At 38.6% G+C, this 20,563-nt stretch overlaps 1 protein-coding gene across 8 annotated transcripts in view; it reads left to right on the top strand.

The window, feature by feature from the left end:
• The window catches only part of MITF (melanocyte inducing transcription factor), a 226,438-nt gene that overhangs the window by 188,427 nt on the left and 17,448 nt on the right, over positions 1–20,563 (top strand). For 3 of the 8 annotated variants that reach the window (XM_007192433.2, XM_057555305.1, XM_057555307.1), the window contains 5 exons: positions 5,891–6,118; positions 7,161–7,244; positions 9,366–9,461; positions 17,321–17,438; positions 20,178–20,252. In XM_007192433.2, coding sequence (XP_007192495.1) covers positions 5,891–6,118; positions 7,161–7,244; positions 9,366–9,461; positions 17,321–17,438; positions 20,178–20,252 — 601 coding nt within the window. The remainder of the gene's footprint in view (positions 1–5,890; positions 6,119–7,160; positions 7,245–9,365; positions 9,462–17,320; positions 17,439–20,177; positions 20,253–20,563) is intronic. The other 5 variants (XM_007192434.2, XM_057555306.1, XM_007192437.2 and 2 more) reach the window with 4 other exon arrangements.

Here is a 20,563-nt window from a genome sequence, read left to right as displayed (position 1 = left end):
TTCTTTTTCAGATTCTTTTCCATTATAGGTTATTACAAGATATTGACTATAGTTCCCTGTGCTGTACAGTAGGACTTGTTGTTTACCTGTTTCATATATAGTAGTGTGTATCTGTTAATCCCAGACTCCTAATTTTTCCCCTCCCACCCCTGCTTTTCCCTTTGGAAAACCATAAGTTTGTTTTCTATGTCTGAGAGTCTGTTTTCTTTTTTGTAAATATGCTCATTTGTATCATTTTTTTAGATTCCGCATGCAAGTGATATCATATGTTATTTGTCTTTCTCTGCCTGACTTACTTTACTTAGTATGATAAACTCTAGGTCCATCCATGTTGCTGCCTATGGCATTATTTCATTCTTTTCAATGCCTGAGTAATAGTCCATTGTGTATATATACAACATCTTCTTTATTCATTCATCTGTTGATGGACATTTAGGTTGCTTCCATGTCTTGATGATTGTAAATAGTGCTGCTGTGAACATAGCGGTGCATGTATCTTTTCAAATTAGAGTTTTCGTCTTTTATGGATATATGCCCAGGAGTGGGATTGCTGGATCATACGGCAACTCTATTGTTAGTTTTTTGAGAAACCTCCATACTGTTCTCCATAGTGTCTACACCAATTTACATTCCCACCAAAAGTATAGGAGGGTTCCTTTTCTCCACGCCCTCTTCCAGCATTTATTGTTTGTCTGCATATGATTTTGATTCTTCTGTCTTAGGTCAGGATTTGTATTCTTGTTGTCCTTCTTTTTTGTTAGGGAGACCTTTGTACAGGTTGTACAGCAACCTGAGTGAGACTGAGTGAGAACATGTGTTCTGGACTGGTGTTTCCTTTCGTGGTAGTGTTATAATTGTGGGACTGAAAAGAATCTTGGCACCTCTCAGATGTGACCCTGGGCAAGACTTTGCTCAAATTATTTCAGAAAACTAGCTTCCTCTGTTTCATCATTTTCTCAGGGATGGTGATTGCATCGTTGACCGTCTCTGTACATAGTCCTTTAAAAAACAGAATGAAAAGAATAGTGGTTTGGGAGTGGTAGTGGATAGCAATTGATTGAATTATAATCCTTTTACTATTTCTTTAACTTGCTGAGCAAAAGAACACATTCTCTCTCTAAACACAGAATGAGAAATCTAAATACTTTGTTGACTTGTTAAAAAAGTAAAATCAATTATAAACTAAAAGGATAATGGGAATCTTCGCTCAATTTTATTTTTATTCTGGTTTACAAATAGTAGAGGGAATAGAAGGACGGTGAACATCAGATGGGGATTTTTTTTCCTCCAGTGAATTCTTTTGTCAGCCAGTTTGATAGTATCTGCAGGCACCATCTTACCTTGTGCTCCAGGATCTCTTCAGAATGAAACTGATGGAAAATAACCTGTCAGTGTCACCTGGGAATTGGCGAAGCTAAACTGTGACAATTAGAATGTGATTTATTCCAGTTCTTTTGCTATCAATTCAGGATCTGAATGAAGAAAGGAAAAAGGGCAAAAAGATAGTAGTAGTAATAAGGAAGAAAAGTTTCAAAGCCAGTGGATTTTTGCCCTTGATCCAGATAGCTAACATACTTTATTTATGTGAAATATAAGTTACATCAATAAAATACTATATTTCGATAGAGTAAGAAGTATTCCAGTTTTATTTTGTGGTCTGTGCTTCTAGTGCTCAGCAATACCCAACTTTTGGTATCCGAATTCTGTGGTATAGTTGGTTTCAAGGTCAAAAACATGAAAAAATTATCAGGAAATCATGTAGATGTTTAACACCACATATGTTTTCAGTTGCATGCTTGTTTGGCTATTTAAAAATTAATGAAAGGGAAATCGCTCACTAAAAAGCTATGGTTTAGGATGGTTGAACACAGAACATTATATTTATATGGCTTTTAAAATATTCCAAGGACTGTAGTATAGAGCCTCATAATAATGCTATGAGAAGTTAGGGCAATTAGTGTTTCCCTCCAGCATCTTTTGGATATGAGGAAAGCAACACACACAGAGGTTGTGTCACACACCACCACCACACAGTGGGGATGGCATGGCTAGGATGGGGTGGAGATAATGCAACAGTACTAACTGTTCCAGAGCAGCGCTTCTCAGAGTGTCTCAGAGAGCCCTGGGGGTCTCCAAGACTCCTGTAGTTCTGTCAGGTCAAAACTACTTTCATAATAATACCAAGAGGTTATTTTCCTTTTTTCATGCTCATCTCTCAAGTACAGTACTATGCCACTTTATATTAGGGACTTGAGTATCTGTGGATTTTGCTATCTGAAGAGGTCCTGAAACCCATCCCCATGGATTCTGAGGGATATCTATATACAGAAGAGTTTTACAGAGGCTACATGATGTGTTAAAATGTCATTGTTCTAATGGCCAGTGGACTATGTGCTAGTGGGTAATCTTATGTTTTAAAAATCTCTTAGTTTTAATTCCTAAGATGAGAAATATGGATGGATATAACCCACATAAACACAAGAAGTTCAAACAGTTTAAAAGGGTCCTAGGACAAAAAAGAAAGTTTGAGAATTGCTGTTTGAGATAGGTTGCTAAGCCTGGTAGAGGTGTGATTTCATTTAATACTGAAAACACCTCTAAGAGGCAGGTTCTATTGTCATTCCCATTGAGCACGTGAGGTGACGAAGGCCTGGAAAGGTTAATGACTTGCAGAAGGTCATAAAAGTAGTAAGCTGCAAAGTCTGAATTTGAACCCAGGTTTCAACTTCTTAATTCTTCTGTTGACTGTGCTGTCAGGCATGATATCCCTGTCAGAGAAGCACCAGGAATGCTTGGATTCTATGCTAAGTTCTAAGAAGAAGAACTAACTTCTCAAAACCTAGGCCATCCCCCCCAGGGAATGTAGATAGGAAGGTTCTCCTTGTGGGCATTATAGAGCAGAGACCACATTCTACTGGCTTGTAGGCTGAGTCCAGCCAACAGATTTGTTTGATTTGTCTTCTACAATACGAAAAATCAAACAATTCGGTGTCATTTTTGTAATCTGGGAGATTTCATTTAAAAAACAAGTTCAGATTGCCAACTAAATTGAAAAATTGGAAGATCTAGCTAGACTGGAATAGTTTTCCCATATGGCCACAATCAGTTGCAGTTTATGTTAGCTATTCCTTTTAGATGAAATATCCGCCCTCTAGTTTGCCACAGACTTCACCACTCCCTATTACACACCACAGATTATGACCTCATTTATGTTACCTGTTTTAGGTGTTTGGAATGGAGACATCTGGAGATGTTCTGTCTTCTCCATAGTGTTTATAGCCAATCTGTTCTCAACTTACTTAAAAGGACACTGACAGTAAAAGGGCAAAAATACATCCCTCTCTGACTACCCCAACCTGGTTGCAGTTAAAGACCTCACTGACAATGCCAAATAGAGAACAAGTTGCTTTTTTCCTTACTGAAGCTTAAAATTCTGATTCATTAAAAATAAGGATCTGCCAGTGAATTAACATTTATTTTTAAATGTGCAGCCCCTTGTGTTTAAAGTGTAATAGTGAAATAAGCACATTACACCCATTGCCCTCATTTTATGTTTATTTTAGAATTGTCTATTGTCCTCATCATTATCGTGTCTGGACCCTTTATGAAACTTAAAATGTCTCTGTGAACCTCTGTGTGCATGTTAGATCAGTCATTTGAAACAATTTGAGGTTGTCAACTAAAGGACTTCATTATCCTGGGCACTTGGATGGAATTATTGAATTTCAAATTCTTGTGCTTAAAGTATCTCACCAATTCAGCAGTGCATATCAACCATTATCATAATTTTTAGATATATATTTGTTTGCCTTTTATCTTCCTTTGCCTCCCCCCAGACTCTCAGGGTCATAAACCTGGCAATTATATCTACTTGCTCACAATGTGTATTCTGTGCCTTGCACAGTGTTTAGCACATAATAACAGTAAATAATGGAATGAATAAATGAGGAAATATATAAATGCATCAGTTGTGTATATGATAACTCTTATTCTTCTCTAGCCCCAAGAATTATATTAAAAGATTTTTTAGTGAAAAATGTTATGCTTCCTAATTTGAGGATTAAATTGGGGAGATGTGTATTTCTTATTTTCCGCATAAATATATAACCAAAACTGCCTCTGTATGTATGTATTTTTCCTTTTCTATTTAGAATAGCTCCCCCTCTTCCGGATGCAAGGTCAGTAGGAAATTTATATATCTGTCCAGCTAAGAATGAGATGCACATTGAGATCAGGATGCAAAATGAGGCTGTTGAACTTGAAAGTTCATCAGAGACTCCCCCATACTAAAAGGCACTCTTTCTGCATTTGGAAGGGCTGAGTTATTCGGCCATTAGCAAAGTCTCATGTGTAGCTTTTAGGCAATGTTCTCCAAAGGGGGCATCTAGCTCTTAACCTATTGCTGAAAGAGAAATACCATTGTCTATTAATACTACTGGAACTAAAGATGAATAGTGAATTGGCCTTGATCTGACAGTGAGTTTGACTTTGATAGCTCATCCCTTAAAAAGGTTCTTTTATATTTATGAAAAAAAAGTATGACGTCAAGCTGGGTGGGGTGCGGGGGGGTTGATATCAATATTTAAGAGCAAACTCGTAGGGCTTCCAAAAAAAAAGCCCTTTGTGTGAACTTTTTTTTTTTTTACATGCATAACTAATTAGCTTAGGTTATTATAAGCAGGGCTGCTGTGATAAAGTTTCCGGTGGTGTCTCGGGATACCTTGTTTATAGTACTTTCTCTATGCCAGTCTACGAATCGGAGTTACAGAAAGTAGAGGGAGTGAATAGTCTACCGTTATTTGTTGGATTGGGGCCACCTAAAACGTGGTTATGCTGGAAATGCTAGAATATAATCACTATCAGGTGAGCTTTATTCTTATATTTAGTCTCTGAAATGTAATCAATAAATTGAGCGTTTCACCTTTTCATGTTATTGTAGTAGACACAGTTTTCAATAAGTACATGTCTTCCCGTTTAATGCTGTTTATTGTTTGATACCATAATCAGTAATTCAATGTAGTTTTGAATAAAGTAAATATTAGTAGGATTTTTTTTCCCCTGTTGCATGGCTGTGCTCTCTCCCTCAGCTCCTGTTCATGGCTCTAAGATTAAATTGTGTTTATCAAGGAAAATGTGACTAAATTGAGTACCATTGATTTTTTTTTAAAAAGTTCTTATTCTCTATTAATGTCTATAAGAAAGAAGGAAAATAATGTTGGTGGCTTAATATTCATGCCTTTAAAAACATATACATAGAAGTGCTATGTGTTTGAAAGAAACTGCTTAATGTGGAATTGCTTTTTATGTTGAGTTTAAGATCTTAATTAAAATGTTGAACAATCATGTCCAAGTGCAAGTGGGAGGAACTGATCCACAACTAGTTGATTTAATCATCCGAATGTTTCTGTTTCCGTTCTACAACCGTCTTATAGTTGTTCCTTAAGGAGGGTTTTTTGTGTTTTTTTTAAACAGAAAGCGGTTATGTTTGCCAAAGAAAACTGAAATGAATCAAGTTATGCGCCTTCTTCTAGATTGTTGTTTTGATCTTAACAAACTCTTTCAGATGTGTTGGGGAAATTTTTGCCCTACAGATCGTGGCAAATTTTTAGTCATCAGACATGAGAAGAAGGGCACAAGGTTTTAAAGAGATGATGGACCGCCAATTAGCAGGGAAATGAAACAGGGCAGAGTATTACCCCAAATCCTAAGAGTTAGCCTTTAAACTTCAGTAATATCAAAATCCATCAGCACAGTGCCTGGTACCTAACAGGGGCTTAATAATCTATTCTGTTGGTGGACTGGCCCGTCTCATGCTTGTGCCTGAAAGAAGAGCTGTCCGAAACTCACCAATAACAGCGCTCTCTTCTCTTCCCTCCGTGGCTATGTTCAGGTGCAGACCCACCTCGAAAACCCCACCAAGTACCACATACAGCAAGCCCAAAGGCAGCAGGTAAAGCAGTACCTTTCTACCACTTTAGCAAATAAACATGCCAACCAAGTCCTGAGCTTGCCATGTCCAAACCAGCCTGGCGACCATGTCATGCCACCAGTGCCCGGGAGCAGCGCACCCAACAGCCCCATGGCTATGCTTACACTTAACTCCAACTGTGAAAAAGAGGTAATTCATGTCTCTTCCCCTCTCCTTTTTCTTACACTGAATGACTGTCTGTTGGATCTCCCTCCCGCACTTGACCGTGGACTCCAGTCTGTCCGCGTGGCCACCTTCGCTGGCCATTGTCCCCGATTCCCCATTCTAGCTGTCACCCTCCAGCCTCTTCTCCCTGTCACCATCCCCGGGTTATTGGGTTATGGCTCCTGGCAGGGGACCTGGCCCCCTCAGAGCAGAACCTAGACGCGAGGACACTTTTTCTTCCACCCCGTTTCTGCTTCGTTAGCTGAGTGTTCTCTTCCATTCCTTTCCGTTTACAGAGCAGTGAAAATGCAGGGAGAGAAGGAAAGGTGGAAAAGGGAGAGTAAAAATAGAAAAGGTGTCGGACAGGCGGTTTAGAAGTTCCGCTTGCTGTGAACGTCTGGGATGTTATTTTTATTTCTCCCTGAGTTGGAAAGGAAAAAAAAAAAGCACAGAGTGTGCATGGCTGGATTGGAAGAATATAGCACATGAAAATCTAACAGAAAAGCAAAGATTTCCTTGCTGGGTGAATTCGGTTTCCTAATAAAATTGCCACTGCTGGTGAAATCTGCTTTTTGTAAAGGCTGGGTTGGAGACAAGACTCAAACGTACCTCAAGCTAATTGTTGCATCAAAATTTGAAGCATACCTAACAGGAGAGTTGTGATTTAATACGTTATTTCCAAATATGAGATGATGAGCTTCATTTTAGTGGAGTTTGTCCTCTGAAATATTCATGTGATTCAGAGGTGACTCTTCTGAAGTTTGGTTGATTTTAATTTCTAGAGGGACTAAGTCTTTTCCCTTTTGCCCAAACCAACCATCTTATTCTTCTCTGTCCATGTTTCTCATCTGTCAAGCTGATATACTGGAAGAAGTTCTTCCTTCATTATTTTGTTTCTCGGTCAGATTACACTTTATCGGAAAGCTTAGTTCATCTTGTTGCCGCGCCGTCAGCCTCGTATGAATATGTCATTGAAAAGTCATTTGCAAATCCAGATCATAGGCTGATTTTGCTTGTGTTTTTGCAGGGATTTTATAAGTTTGAAGAACAAAACAGGGCGGAGAGCGAATGCCCAAGTATGAACACGCATTCACGAGCGTCGTGCATGCAGGTACTGAATGACTCAGCAGCCCAAAGATGTAACGCTCTGTAATGAGGATCTATATTTGTGACTCATCACACTTTCCTGATGACTTAAGGGTTTTTCTTCCCCCCATTGATTTTTTTTTTTTTTAATTGAGGAAGCTATGAACAGGGCTATTTTCTTCATAATGTCTCATGATTAAAAAATTACTAGGGAAATTATACTTAAAATGCATTTTTCCCTGAGTTGCTGTAAGTCATTAAACAGTGCTTAAAATACATAAATTTTAATAAAATAGAATGTAAGCTGTTGTACTTCATTTAGATACCATCACCAAAATATGTTATACAAATTTATAGGTTAGCAACTTTGACAGGATATTTGTAAAACCAAGATGTTCGTGTGTGTGAGATCTATATATTGTTTTATAAAATGGAGTCTCATGGAAAATATATTTTGAAATTTTATTTATTCATTTAATGATAAATCATGGATATTTTCCCAAGTAATAAAAAGTTCTTCTATGACATCCTATTTAATGGCTATATAAATCATGCTACACCCATTTATTAATATATTTATGTATTTTTAATGTGTGTATATATATATATATGAGAAAGAAGAATAAGCAATAAAAAATTCTTATTTTTTTGCTTTTCTCTACTGCCTTTTATCAACATGTATGACTCTTTTCATAAGAGAAAAAATTCTCTCATACCAAGCCCAGTAATTTCATTTCCCTAAAAATAAAATTAAAAATTTACAAAGAAAAGTTGCTCAAGTCTTCTGGCCCATTTTCCAGTTTACCAACTCATTTAGAAAATCACCTCTTAAAAACAAACAAACGAAACAGATACAACTGGTGTACCTGGAAAGGAAACAATGTGCTGACAGTTATTCAAAACTGACCTCCGGTTATTCTCAGGGGTCACTTAATGCCACTCAGTTTTTGAATGTTTACTATATTCTTGGCACTGTGAGCACTTTATATGGTTTGTCCTGAAATCTCACAAGAATCCAATAAGGCCATGAGTATTATTACCCCCATTTTACAGATTGGGACACTGAGGCTTGTAAAGATTAAGGGTGTTGCCCCAATCCAGAAAGTGGGAGAACTAGGATTCCGACAAGCCCCATGATGTTGGAGCCTGTCTTCTTTAATTAGAAAATGGCAAAAAGACACAAAGGAGCATCCCTCTGAGTTCTGAGATTTCATTGTGTACTTGTGAAGCACTATTAAGACCCAAGCGTGTGTGCACACATACACACCAAGTAGGTCAAATATATAAGGTGTTTGCGAAGAAATGTTTTCACAGACTTGTCTTTGCAACTGCTGCAATGCACATGTAATCACTGTTGTTTATTATCATAACTAATGTTTTGGTACTACAGGAATAAAATTGATCTAGAGGGAATGTCGGCTCCACGACTGTAATGATAACCTCATCCTGGTGTACTCCTCTGGGAGTGCCAAGCATACTGGCAGCTGTACAAGGAGAAACTTATTTTAAAAGTCCTTGTAAGATTAGTGCAGGGATACCCGGTGGCCTGGGAGCCACAGTGCCCCACACACCCCTGTGGGAGCACAGGGCTGAATTGCCATCTGTGGTTTTTTATTCCAAGGAGGGTGTGGGAAAGGTACAGGGCATAGTCTTTAGAGGAGAAAAGGAAAAGGCAGCTATCATTCAAGATGAAATTTCCTGGTTCATCTTTCCTGTTTAAGGCAGGGAGTTTTGCATAAAAGTTCAGAGCATGGTTCAAACTGTGGCTCTAACCCTTCTCCGACGTGTGACTTTGGGCAAGTTGCTTCTCGTATATCTCACCTGGAAAATTGCTATAATAATAGCACCTACCCTGATAGGGTTATTGTCAGGATAAATCACCTAGCCCATAAAAAGTCCTGCGCCCAGTGTCTGGCACCTAGTAATCACTCACTAAGTGCTGGTTGCATATGTCATCCTCATCACCCATTAGTGTTAATGGTCTTCAATAATATTCTTATTTGGGGAGGAAGAGGACAGTTACCTCTTAGAATCTAACTAAAGAATGTTATTGCTTTGGGTCAGGAAAGACCATGGATTTCTTTTTGGGTTGCTTTGCACATTTTTTGCTTATATCTGTCTGTTTTCCATTGCCTTTTTCCTTCAGATGGATGATGTAATCGATGACATCATTAGCCTAGAATCAAGTTATAATGAAGAAATCCTGGGCCTGATGGATCCCGCCTTGCAAATGGCGAATACGGTATCGGTGACCTTTTTTTCTAAAAGAAAATCTTGTGACATTATTTCCAGTGTTTTCTCCCTTTTCCTGAATTTTCAGTTTATCTTTGCAAGTGATTCATTGAGAGATGTACTGATGATGAGGCAGAGAAGTATCTCAGCATCACAGATAAATGACTTAGACATCAGAAATTAAGAATTTCTCATGAAAGAGTTTATCAGTAACCCCATGATGAAGCTCTGCATTCCCTGGAGTCCAAGTCCGCTTTCAGTAGCACGTTAGATCTTCCAGTTGCCCTTGACATCTGATGCCCAACTTAGAACCCTGCTGCCAAGGGAAATACTCTGGACTGTGTTATTTACAGTGGTTTTCTAGTTGGCCTGAAAAGTTAATGCACTTTTTAAAGGAGATCCCTTATTATTCACAGGTGATAGAGTGACATTCAAGTTACCCTTCTTCAACAGCAAATTTATTCCAATTTTAGTTAATTAATCAGGGGTCATGTTTGCTCTTCTCTGTTACTTATTCCTCTCTGCAGTTTGGAGCCTTGCTTGTAGAGTTTATTTTCTTTCACTCCTTCCATTTTTGTCTTATTTGGTCCTTGCAGGAATTCCTTGGGTCATTGCCCTCCGTTTTAGGGTTAGGAAAAGTTAGCTTGTGTTGCCCTAGATTACACAGCTCGGACGTGTCAGAGCCAGGACTCCTCGGTACATCTTTGAATGCCTAGTCCCATCCTTTTCTGTTTTCTATACGAGCAATGCCATGAGACTATCATATTCTTTAGTAATTAGTATTTAAAAGACAAACTTCCATGGTGGTAAGGGGGTAAAAGGGAGCTGTTGTTAATGGGTATAGAGATTCAGATTTGCAAGATGAAAAAGTTCTGGAGATGTGTTGCCCAACAATGTGAATATACTTAACACAATTGAACTGTACACCTATTGCATTGGCCCAAAAGTTTGTTTGGGTTTTTCCTGAAAACCTGAACGAACATTTTGGCCAACCCAGTAAAAATAGTTAAGATGGGAAATTTTAGGTCATATGTTTTTTACCCCACATACACACAAAAAAGTTTTAAAGACTAAATTCTAATAGTAAGTTTCCTTGGGAAGGGAATGTGGTAGCTCTTACTTATTTATACCAAAATCCCTAGAAAACCAATTTTTTTAAAAAATTTTTATTTACTTATTTATGGCTGTGTTGGGTCTTCGTTTCTGTGCGAGGGTTTTCTCTAGTTGTGGCAAGCAGGGGCCACTCTTCATCGCGGTGCGCGGGCCTCTCACTATCGCGGCCTCTCTTGTTGCGGAGCACAGGCTCCAGACGCGCAGGCTCAGTAGTTGTGTTGCACGGGCTTAGTTGCTCCGCGGCATGTGGGATCTTCCCAGACCAGGGCTCGAACCCGTGTCCCCTGCATTGGCAGGCAGACTCTCAACCACTGCGCCACCAGGGAAGCCCAAAACCAAATTTTTATAGTTAAGTTTTCTTATCTATCTTGATCCAGTCCTTTAAGTCATTTACTTGAAGTCTTGAGGGTTAAGGACGACTCCCCTTGAAACCTCTAAGCTTCTTTTGGGATGGTTAGTTTTGTCAATTTACTGTCCATTTAAACTCACCCCCTCATTTTGAAAGAACTAAATATTCTTTCTGACAAATGTTTCCCTGCCAAACTCTTCCCAACCTCTTTGAGCCCTTGGTTGGCTTCTGTGGAACCCTCTTGCTTCCAACTTTCGCGTATCCCGTGAGGCAGACTGCACTTGTCAGCTGTCAAAATCCTAGGACGAACAGGAGCAAAAACTTTGGAGGAGCTTGCACTGGGGAATTTATAAATATACCCAATGCCCTAGCAGTACTGATTAGCAATGGCCCAGTCATCTCAAAAGAACCTTGCTGACGAGGGTGGTCATTTTTCCAATGGCATCAAGGGGATACCTGAGCACACTCAGGAGGACTGTAGAATTGGCATGATTTTTAAAAATTATTCCTTTTTAAATTTTTCCCCAAAGGTGAGGACCTTGGGTGTCATCTGATCCAACCTAGTACTTACTCATTGCGTTAACCTCCTCTTGCATATCCTTTGTCTTCCCCACCAAAATATCAGGCATTTGGCTTCTTAAAAGCCTCTAGTGAAAAATATGCACTCACTTACAAGTGAAGCAGTAAAGCACAATGGTTGGGAGTTGAAGATTTATGATCAGACCTGGATTCAAATCCTGAGTCTGTCATTTACTGTCTGACCTGGCACATTACTTTGCTTCTTAAAGTCCTCTGTTTCCCCGTCTGTAAAATGGGACTGATCACTGTTTCTCCCTCACATGGTCATCTCATAAAGTATGTACAGCATTTAGCGTTGGAAACATAGCTTGTACTCAACAATATCTAAATTATTAAATGGAATTTATTATAGTTTCAAATAATTTTGATAGCATTTTTTCTGGGTGTTATTCACTCAGCACCTGTAATGTGTGAAGCTCTACGTTAGAATAATATCATTCTCGATAATGGAAATATTTCTCATAGTGAGTCTCTCTGTGAATTCCAGATGTGGGTCCCAGTTTGCCTCATGGAGAACTCGTCCTTGTGACAACCCTTCTGGAGATGTGACCTTTAGCCTGAATACCCGTGTCTCCTCGGTCAGTCTACATTAGAGTAGACATCCTAGTCTTTCATTATCCGATTGCTCCTGAACTCATTTTAAGATTGATTTAGCATTTATTAAAGGCCTCATATGTGACCAGTGCTGGGTAAGGTGTTGTGGATGCAAATGACTCAGGTCTCCTTCCTGGTCTCATTGGGCTTACAAGTTTAGAAAAGGAGACCACTTCAGACCTTGAATGGAAAAGGATAATTCAGAAGCAGAGAGGCCATCTCAGGGGAGTTCCCAGATAGGAAAGAACCCCCAGGTAGACTTTAATTAATTCCCAGTCAGGAGAGGAGTAACCTGCAGCCACCCTCAGGAGTCACTGAGTTTGTCCCAGCATCCATTTCTCTTCTGTGTTCCCCCGTACCAGAGCTTTCCCACAACAAACTATTTTAGCATTTTACTACGGGCAGAAAGACACTGTTAACATAGAGTTTTGGAACACAGACTCTGAGCCAGACATCTGAGTTCAATACATACTCTGGAGTGAGTTATTTGTCTTCTCTGCCTCAGTTTCCTTGTCTGGAAAATGGGGACAATAGTAACATCTAAAACAATAGAAGCCATGTGAAAATTATAAGAGTTAATCTACAAAAAAACATTTAGGACAGTCTTGCCTGACATGCTCTCACTGAATGTCAGTTACTAGCTCTTATTCATGATAAATTTGGGTTTTAATTGTCAAAATTAAATAACAAAGCCACTACAACTTACTAATGTTTTAATTTTTTTTTTCCCCACAGGGAAATTTAAACTTAATGTTCTTTATGTTGGGCATTTTTCCTTTTATTTGATTCTTTGAAATGGTCTATTTCAAGTAAACTACTTTAAAAAATAGAGTGGAAGGAACACTTAGAGAGGAAACTATCCTAAGGGAATTGGAGTCTAGAAATAACTATTCTGAGAGCACAAGGGCCCTCTTGTACCATCACAAACAAAGAATAAAAGTCCCAGTTTACTCGTGCTAACAGTAGTCAATTGATATTCAGAGAAGGGGACCATCCAGAGAGAAAAAATAATAACATTTTACAATTATCATTTACTTGGGAAAATATTCATTTTGGTAGAGCAGAACACTGAAGAACTTGATTCAGACCAAGTTTAGGGCACATACCCACGTGTGTCTACCTTCTCTTTATTTGTCCTAATTAGGTTGCGGCTTTCATCTGTCCACTGTGTAGCTTGTGCACTGGAAGTGAAATCTTGTCCATCAGGTTAATGTGCTAGATAAAAACCCAGCAGAGACACAATATATCCATGTTAACAGAAGATGCCTCTTCCTCTTCCTTAGCTCCAAAGGTGTTATTTTGATGTTAACACCTAACACCTAATTTTGATGTTAACCGTGTTTATGAGGGCATTTTTCTAATTCAGAAGGGGAACCACAGAAATCATTTCTTAAATTTGCATGGCTAGGAGACTAATTTCTAATTAGAAAGCCATATTATTTTAATCAGCCTTCCTCTGAGTAGCTTCAACAAGTAACAGTCATTAATACAAAGAGCATAAGCCATCATTTAGAGCAGAGTCTTTCAAACCTCAGTACTGTTGACATTTGAGATGGATAATTCTTTGTTATGGAGACTGTCCTGTCCATTGTAGGATGTTTAGCAGAATCCCTGGCTTCTACCCACTAGATGTCATTCGCACCTTGCCATCCCACTATGACAACCAAAAGTGTCTCTAGACATTGATGAATGTCCCCTGGGGAAAGGGGCAAAATCACCCCCAATGAAGAAGATTTAGGGTAGTGAATGGTCACTTTAGCTCTGCAGATCCCCTTATTTCTGTGCTTAGATCTGCATTGCAGTCCAATAAATTGGTGCAGTGGTCAACGGGATGCTTGGCAATTAACATGGCAGATAGTTTTGTTGATCAAAGTGAAAATTAGCTTGACTGTCCAAAAACTGTAGACTGGATATACGGTACTTTCCAGAAAACTATATTACTACACGTAGCAGTTTATCAGTCACTTAAGAAGCAGGTACTCTGTTTCACCTACTTTTATCTCGTTTACATTTTACAGAACCCTGTGAGATGGGTGATATGATGGCCACTTTTCAAAGAGGGACATCTCACCTCAGAGAGGTTAATATCATGTAGCAGGTCAATGACAGACAGGTTCTTACCTGGGTCTCTGACTCCTAAGCCCCTAAGCCCAGGCTGTAAATGACTGTACTGTTAATTTCTAAATTTGAGTATCCACACTTGGTTAGTGAGCAACTGGGTTTTTATTTGCTCAGGTTCAGTTGGAGATTAATTGAAAATTGCAGTTTCTAATTGGTTATTATCAGCAGGTTGATCCTGCCCCCCAACTACTACAATTAACATGCAATGTGAACCTCCTGTCAAAAACCTCCACTCAGACGCAGCAAGACTTTCCTTTTTGTAAAGTCAGCAAGATAAGCTACACAAAGTGCCTTTCTACTTCTGTGCCTGGCTCAGAGTAGGCGCCCACAAAATTAAATTTTCCCCAGCAAAATATTCCAGCAGGCTCTACGCTGCCCACTCCTAACCAGCAAGTATTGGAAAAGCAACCGAAGCGGGAAATCTTTTAGAGAACTCTCCAGAGGGTTATAAGCTGCTTTTTCAACTGGAAGTAATGAGGTTTGACCTCAGTGGAGTGCCCGATAAGGCGTCTTGTTATAGAGATTTTAATTCATCTCTCTTTTTGGCCAGCACTGCTGTCAGTCTAGGCAATCTTCTCTAGTTTTTAACCCCTTCCCAATCTATTTCTTTCTGGGTTTCCCCCACTTCCACCCCACTTGTCCATCCATCTCTCGCCCCGTCTTGGGTTTGTGTCTCTCTCTTCCTGTTTCCATCCTGCCCCTTGTGTCTTTGTCTCTGTCTTATTCCTAGTTTTTGAGTTTTTCACCCTCTTTTTCTCTTTCTGTGAGTCTGCATTTATTAAATATATGTACATGTAACATCATCCTTTACATTGTAGTTAGAAAATATATTCTTGTCCTGGAGAAGCTTATAATAGAAGATATCTGTTCAATAAAGATCCAGTGATGACTTAGAGGGTTTTTTTAAAAAGCTAGTTGCATTTATCACTTGCCTATTGTTTATCTCTAACAAATTATCATAATAACACAATTGCATGTTTTGCATACAATTTGCATATGAAGCATAATACATATGATCTCTATTTCTCGAGCCATGGAAACAATTGTTTTTAGCTTGTGGCATTGACTCTGAAGTCATGTTCTTGGTTTATTAATACCTGGTAGTTCTTCCCAAATCTAAAATTCCAGAAGGATAGGAGGATAAAGCTTTGGAATCTAGAAGGGTTACCAGATGTCATACCAGCTTTGTAAGTTTTGACTCTCTGACTGTACAGTGCTGTATTGAGACGTTTGAGCACCTTTCACTTTGCTGTATTAAGTTGGACAAGAATAAAACTGAACACACACAGGGCAAGGCTGACCCTGAGAAGGTGACCTATTTCGTATAAAACCACTAAGTGAAATGACAGCTAATAATCAAAGTCACTTTTTTTTTTTATCAGTTCCTTAGCTAGAGGCCCTTGAAATGTGGTTCAAGGGCATTTTACATTATCACAATGCATTGTTCATATGCATATGTACAGTAAGATATGTGTAATCCATTTTATGTACATGATTTAGATGCTGTCTTCACAAGGGAGCAAAAGACTGAGTGGAGAAGAGAGATGTGCCCTGCTGATCTGTCTGTGCTACCTGCCCCCAGCCCCAATCGTATCAGAGCAAATGTCACATTAACGTGTTGGAAAATATCTTACTCTGTGCGCAGCCCGCCCCCATCTCTCTAGCTAGGAGTTTAGTTCGTAGAGTATTTATTTAGAAGCCATGATAGGAATACGATGGCTGCTGGCTACCAATGAGGGGAAACACATTTGATTCTATCTTTATTTCATGGTATAATTTCATCTGTATGTTAGTGGTTATTTGAAAGAGTGAAATGTGTTGTATTGTGGTACAGCCTTTACCAGGTACCTCTTGATTACTAAACATTTTAATCATACTTAAAGGTTATCTAAATTTACTTTTCTCAGATGCAGAGTAAAATTCAGAGTGTATAAGCAAGTAAGGGAAGGGCTGAATGACATAAAATCTCACCTGGTAATAATAGTTATAGAAATTATTTGAGTCAAGCTGGAAATGGGAAGTTTCTGCCATGGAAATAGTGAAGCCACCTATTTCCCAACAATTAATATTTAGAACTTTATTTCAGGGAGTGGGAAGAGGAAATGTCTTGGATCGCTTTCATCTACAAAAACGGGTGCATCAAACTCATGACAGTGAACTAGTTACAGGAAAATGCATATGTGGCAAAGGGAAGTCATTGTTGGGAGAAAAACAGGTTCATTACTTGAAAATGTTCAATTCAGAATGAGACAAACACTCTTAAGATAGTTTAGGAAGGCTAAGTATTTCTTTCATTCTTTTTCTTATTCTTTTTCTTTTTTTTAAATGTAAAGTTTTGTTCTTTTATGAAAGCCAGTGGGCTCCCTCTTGTGGCTTTGTGAAAGATTTCAGTTTCAAGGAAAATAGCTTTTCAGCAGTGAGGAAATCATTTCTTTTCCAATAAGAAAACACTGTTAATTGCATTTCCTTATAAAGAGAGAGAAAGAAATAAGGGAGAGAGGACGAGAAGGAAGGAAAAAGATTGACTTTGATGAAAAAGGTGATTTGGTAACAAAGCCATGCCACATATAACCCTACCTATAATAATAGCCGCCTGCGCGTCTGGAGCCTGTGCTCCGCAACGGGAGAGGCCGCGATAGTGAGGGGCCCGCGCACCGCGATGAAGAGTGGCCCCCGCTTGCCGCAGCTGGGGGGGGGGGGGCCCTCGCGCAGAGGCGGGGACCCAACACAGCCAAAAATAAATAAATAAAATTTAAAAAAAATAGCCAATATTTACTGGGTGTCTTCTATAAGCTACTACATGTACTAAATAATGAGTTTGCACGTTATCCTTTGTCTCCATGCTCAAAATAAACCTATAAGCTGGGTAGCAGAGTGATTTTATGGGCGTGAGATTCTGCCTTCTTTCCTGTCTCTAAGGGGAACCCCCTAAGGAGACCATATATCTGTGAATGAATGAAAAGGTAAACATCTCATCTTTTCCTATGTTAAAAAATATCTTTTTACATCAAATCATCTCTTTTAAATAAAGTATGGAATAGGATATGGGTTTTAGCTGAATAACTTAGGAATCGTTCAACAATTCATTTCCATTACTCTTTTTCTCTCTCTAGTTACCTGTCTCTGGAAACTTGATTGACCTTTATGGGAATCAAGGCCTGCCACCACCGGGCCTCACCATCAGCAACTCCTGCCCAGCCAACCTTCCCAACATAAAAAGGGAGCTCTCAGGTAAATACCCAGCAAACGGGCCTCTTACTAGAGATTTTCTGTTAATTTTCTGGTAAGCAAAGTTATCCAAATAGTGACCTCCAGAAGTATTTCCAACTCGCAGACATACTTTTTTAGGTCTATGCAGTGGTTAAAACATTGAGCCATATTTTAAGATAGAGGATGTATCCTTGAAAATCTTTGTTTCCAGTATTTCTTGAGATACTGGGAATCAGGCTGCCGTAACTCCATGACACCCATTATTGTGTCTATGGCTGCTGTCCCCTTTGGGGTGAGGGCAGCAGGCAACACTTTCAATTATGAGATGTCTCTCCCCAGTCTGGTGTTTTCCTTAGTTGCTCGGCCCCTAGAAGCCTTTGAGTTTGAGAACCCTGGTCTGAATTTTCCTTTGACACACATTCAAGCCCACAGTTGGGATAGGGTAAGAATATATTTCTTACATCTTCAGATGCCTCCTGTTATTTTTGCTGTATCATGTGCAAAAGATTTATTACACGGAGTGAAAAAATAAATCATCAGATGGAGCAATGGGTATCGTTTGTTCTTGAGGCAAGTGTGAAATTACCTCTTTTGCCATTTTTGTTTAACACTTTAGGGAAGGCATTTGGCCATTAAAACGTGATGAAACTGTATTAGAACTGGTATTCTACCATGCTGGGTTTTATGGCCTTCACCTCATCCCCCTTTTTGTTATTTGATCCTTGCATCCTACAGGATTGGGTGACTAGACTGAGAATATAGATTTGGTGCAGAAAATTCCTGTTCTGTTCAAGGGTGTCTTTTAAAAAAAAAAAAAACTTCAGAAAATTGTGGCAGGAGAAAGAAATTTTTTAAAAAAATCATTGATTTGGTTTAAAAAAGATGATTAATTAATACATAAAAACCATCAAAAGCCAACAAACAAGTAGATACTGTACAGGAAGGAAAAGTACAATGAAGTCTTAGAAAAGATAGCTAAATGAAATCTGTATTAAATAATGATAAAATATGGTTAGAGTGACATGTATAAAGTTCCTGAGTGCAAAGTGGAGTTTTGAATTATGTATATGATTGTTTCTTCAAAAAGAAAAGAAAACAACAGAGGCTGGGGGGTAGGAGGAAGAAATAGATGAAAGGGATATACATTTACTAAATTTGTAAAAAAGCAGATATAACAGACAATATACTTCTAGAGTCACTGGTATCTTAGAAAATGCCCAGTACAGACTGGACAAGGGTAAACTGGCAGGAAAAGGAGAAAAGGGACAGGAAATGAGGTTCAGACCACTGATAGTTTGGGAGGCAGCCTAATGTAGACAAAAAAGAATAGGCTTGGGAGTCAGCAAATCTGATCTAAGAGGAAAAAACCTTATCTTTATGAAGTCCAGTTTTCCCACCTGAATTAGGGTCCAGTCAGGAAGCAGAAACCACACAGGGATTGGAACAGGGAAGGTTTAAAATAATTATCAGTCATGTACAGGCAAGCAGCTACTAAGAGAGGAAAAAACTAAAGACTACCCGAAGGCTGCAGGGGAGTGCCCAAATTTGGAAGAGAACCCTCCTCCCCAAGGCCAAGAGGCCAGCCTCAGGGGGCAGGGTGTGGTTGCTGCCACTAGGTGGCAGAGACGTTCACTGGTTGCCTTGACCAGAGCTGGTCCACAGTTGGTGGATTGAGGGTGACAGGCAGAGAACCACAAGGTGGGGTGGGCAAGCTGAAAAAATAAAAAACAAAAAAGAAAACAATAAAAAAGTTAAGATACTGAAGCAGAGGGTGTGTGAATAAAAGCTGCCTGTCATGCTTCTATGTGAGAGGTAAAAAAAAAAAAAAAAAAAAGGAAATGATTTGGATTGATCTTCCTAATTGAAATAATTCAGCTTCTGAATTATTTATTGATATCTCTATCTATATATATAAATACATATAATAATAGCCATATAATAAATATATGCTATAAGTAATGCTGAAAAGATTTCTATTTTGAAATAAAGTTCTGAAATGATAGTGTGATGTTTTGGATATCACTTCTGAAAAGAAAATAACAGAGGTTCCTGAATCCCGGGATTAGTGAAGTAACATTTTTTTTCTTGTTTTATTTTGCTCTCTGTAAGGCGGAAAGTAATTCCTTATCACAGAGATCTCACCAGAGTTGCTATGCAAATAGACCTTTCCAAATGGAGTTGCTACTAAATGCCTCTGTACCCTATGCCTATTTTTGTTTTTATAAACTCAGACTAGTAAGTAGTTGCCCCTAAGAGTCATTGAATCATTTCATTCTAGCAGGTTCTGACAGAACCTGGCTCCAAGTTCTTAAATAATGAGTTCATTTCCATGAATCAGTTAGAGATCCAGTTTGGAAGCCTCTCGGCTTAGTTTTCATACCTTTGTAACATACCAAAGAAAGACTGAAAAGATCTATTGCCTGAAAAGAAAATTTGACTCCTGATAATACACTATCAACAGCAAATTCCCATAGTTTCTAGTTATTTATTTTTTTCTTATTCTTACCTGTATGTTTACAGCTTGTCAGACATCTTTGTTACTGGTCTTTTGCCATTTTGTAGAAGCTGAGTTTTTGCATTTATATGATATATATTGCTTTTGGAAAAAATGCAAGCCTTTTAGAAGTCAAAAATTTTAAAACCCTATTTTTATTCAAGTCATATAAGTGTCCATTTCTTTAGAAAATAGGTGTTTTGTAATTTACACTATTGTATGCCTTGAACAATTCTAATTTCTAATGACTTCATTCACATGCGCAGCGCATATTTTTCCCACAGAGTCTGAAGCAAGAGCATTGGCCAAAGAGAGACAAAAAAAGGACAATCACAACTTAAGTAAGTTGGTTTTATGTTCATTGTATTGGAGTTGATGTTTCCCCTTATATCAAAAAATTTCCAGACATTTTGGAGGAAAATTGGTTTCACCTGTTAAAGGTACATTTTATGGAAGAAAATTGTTTTCTGGAGAGACCAAAGTATATAATTTTCCCTGTATTTTAATCTCAGATCAAATTGAATTACACACACACACACTCACACACACACACACACACACACACACACACACACACACGTTTTCAGTATCTTGAGGAGTTTGTTGTTTTGTTTTTTGGGGGGTTTTTTTTGGTAAGAGGGAGCCTTGATCC

This window comes from Balaenoptera acutorostrata, chromosome 10 (genome assembly GCF_949987535.1).
Source record: "Balaenoptera acutorostrata chromosome 10, mBalAcu1.1, whole genome shotgun sequence".
Lineage (NCBI taxonomy): Eukaryota > Metazoa > Chordata > Mammalia > Artiodactyla > Balaenopteridae > Balaenoptera > Balaenoptera acutorostrata.
This window is presented reverse-complemented; position numbering and strand designations above follow the sequence as displayed.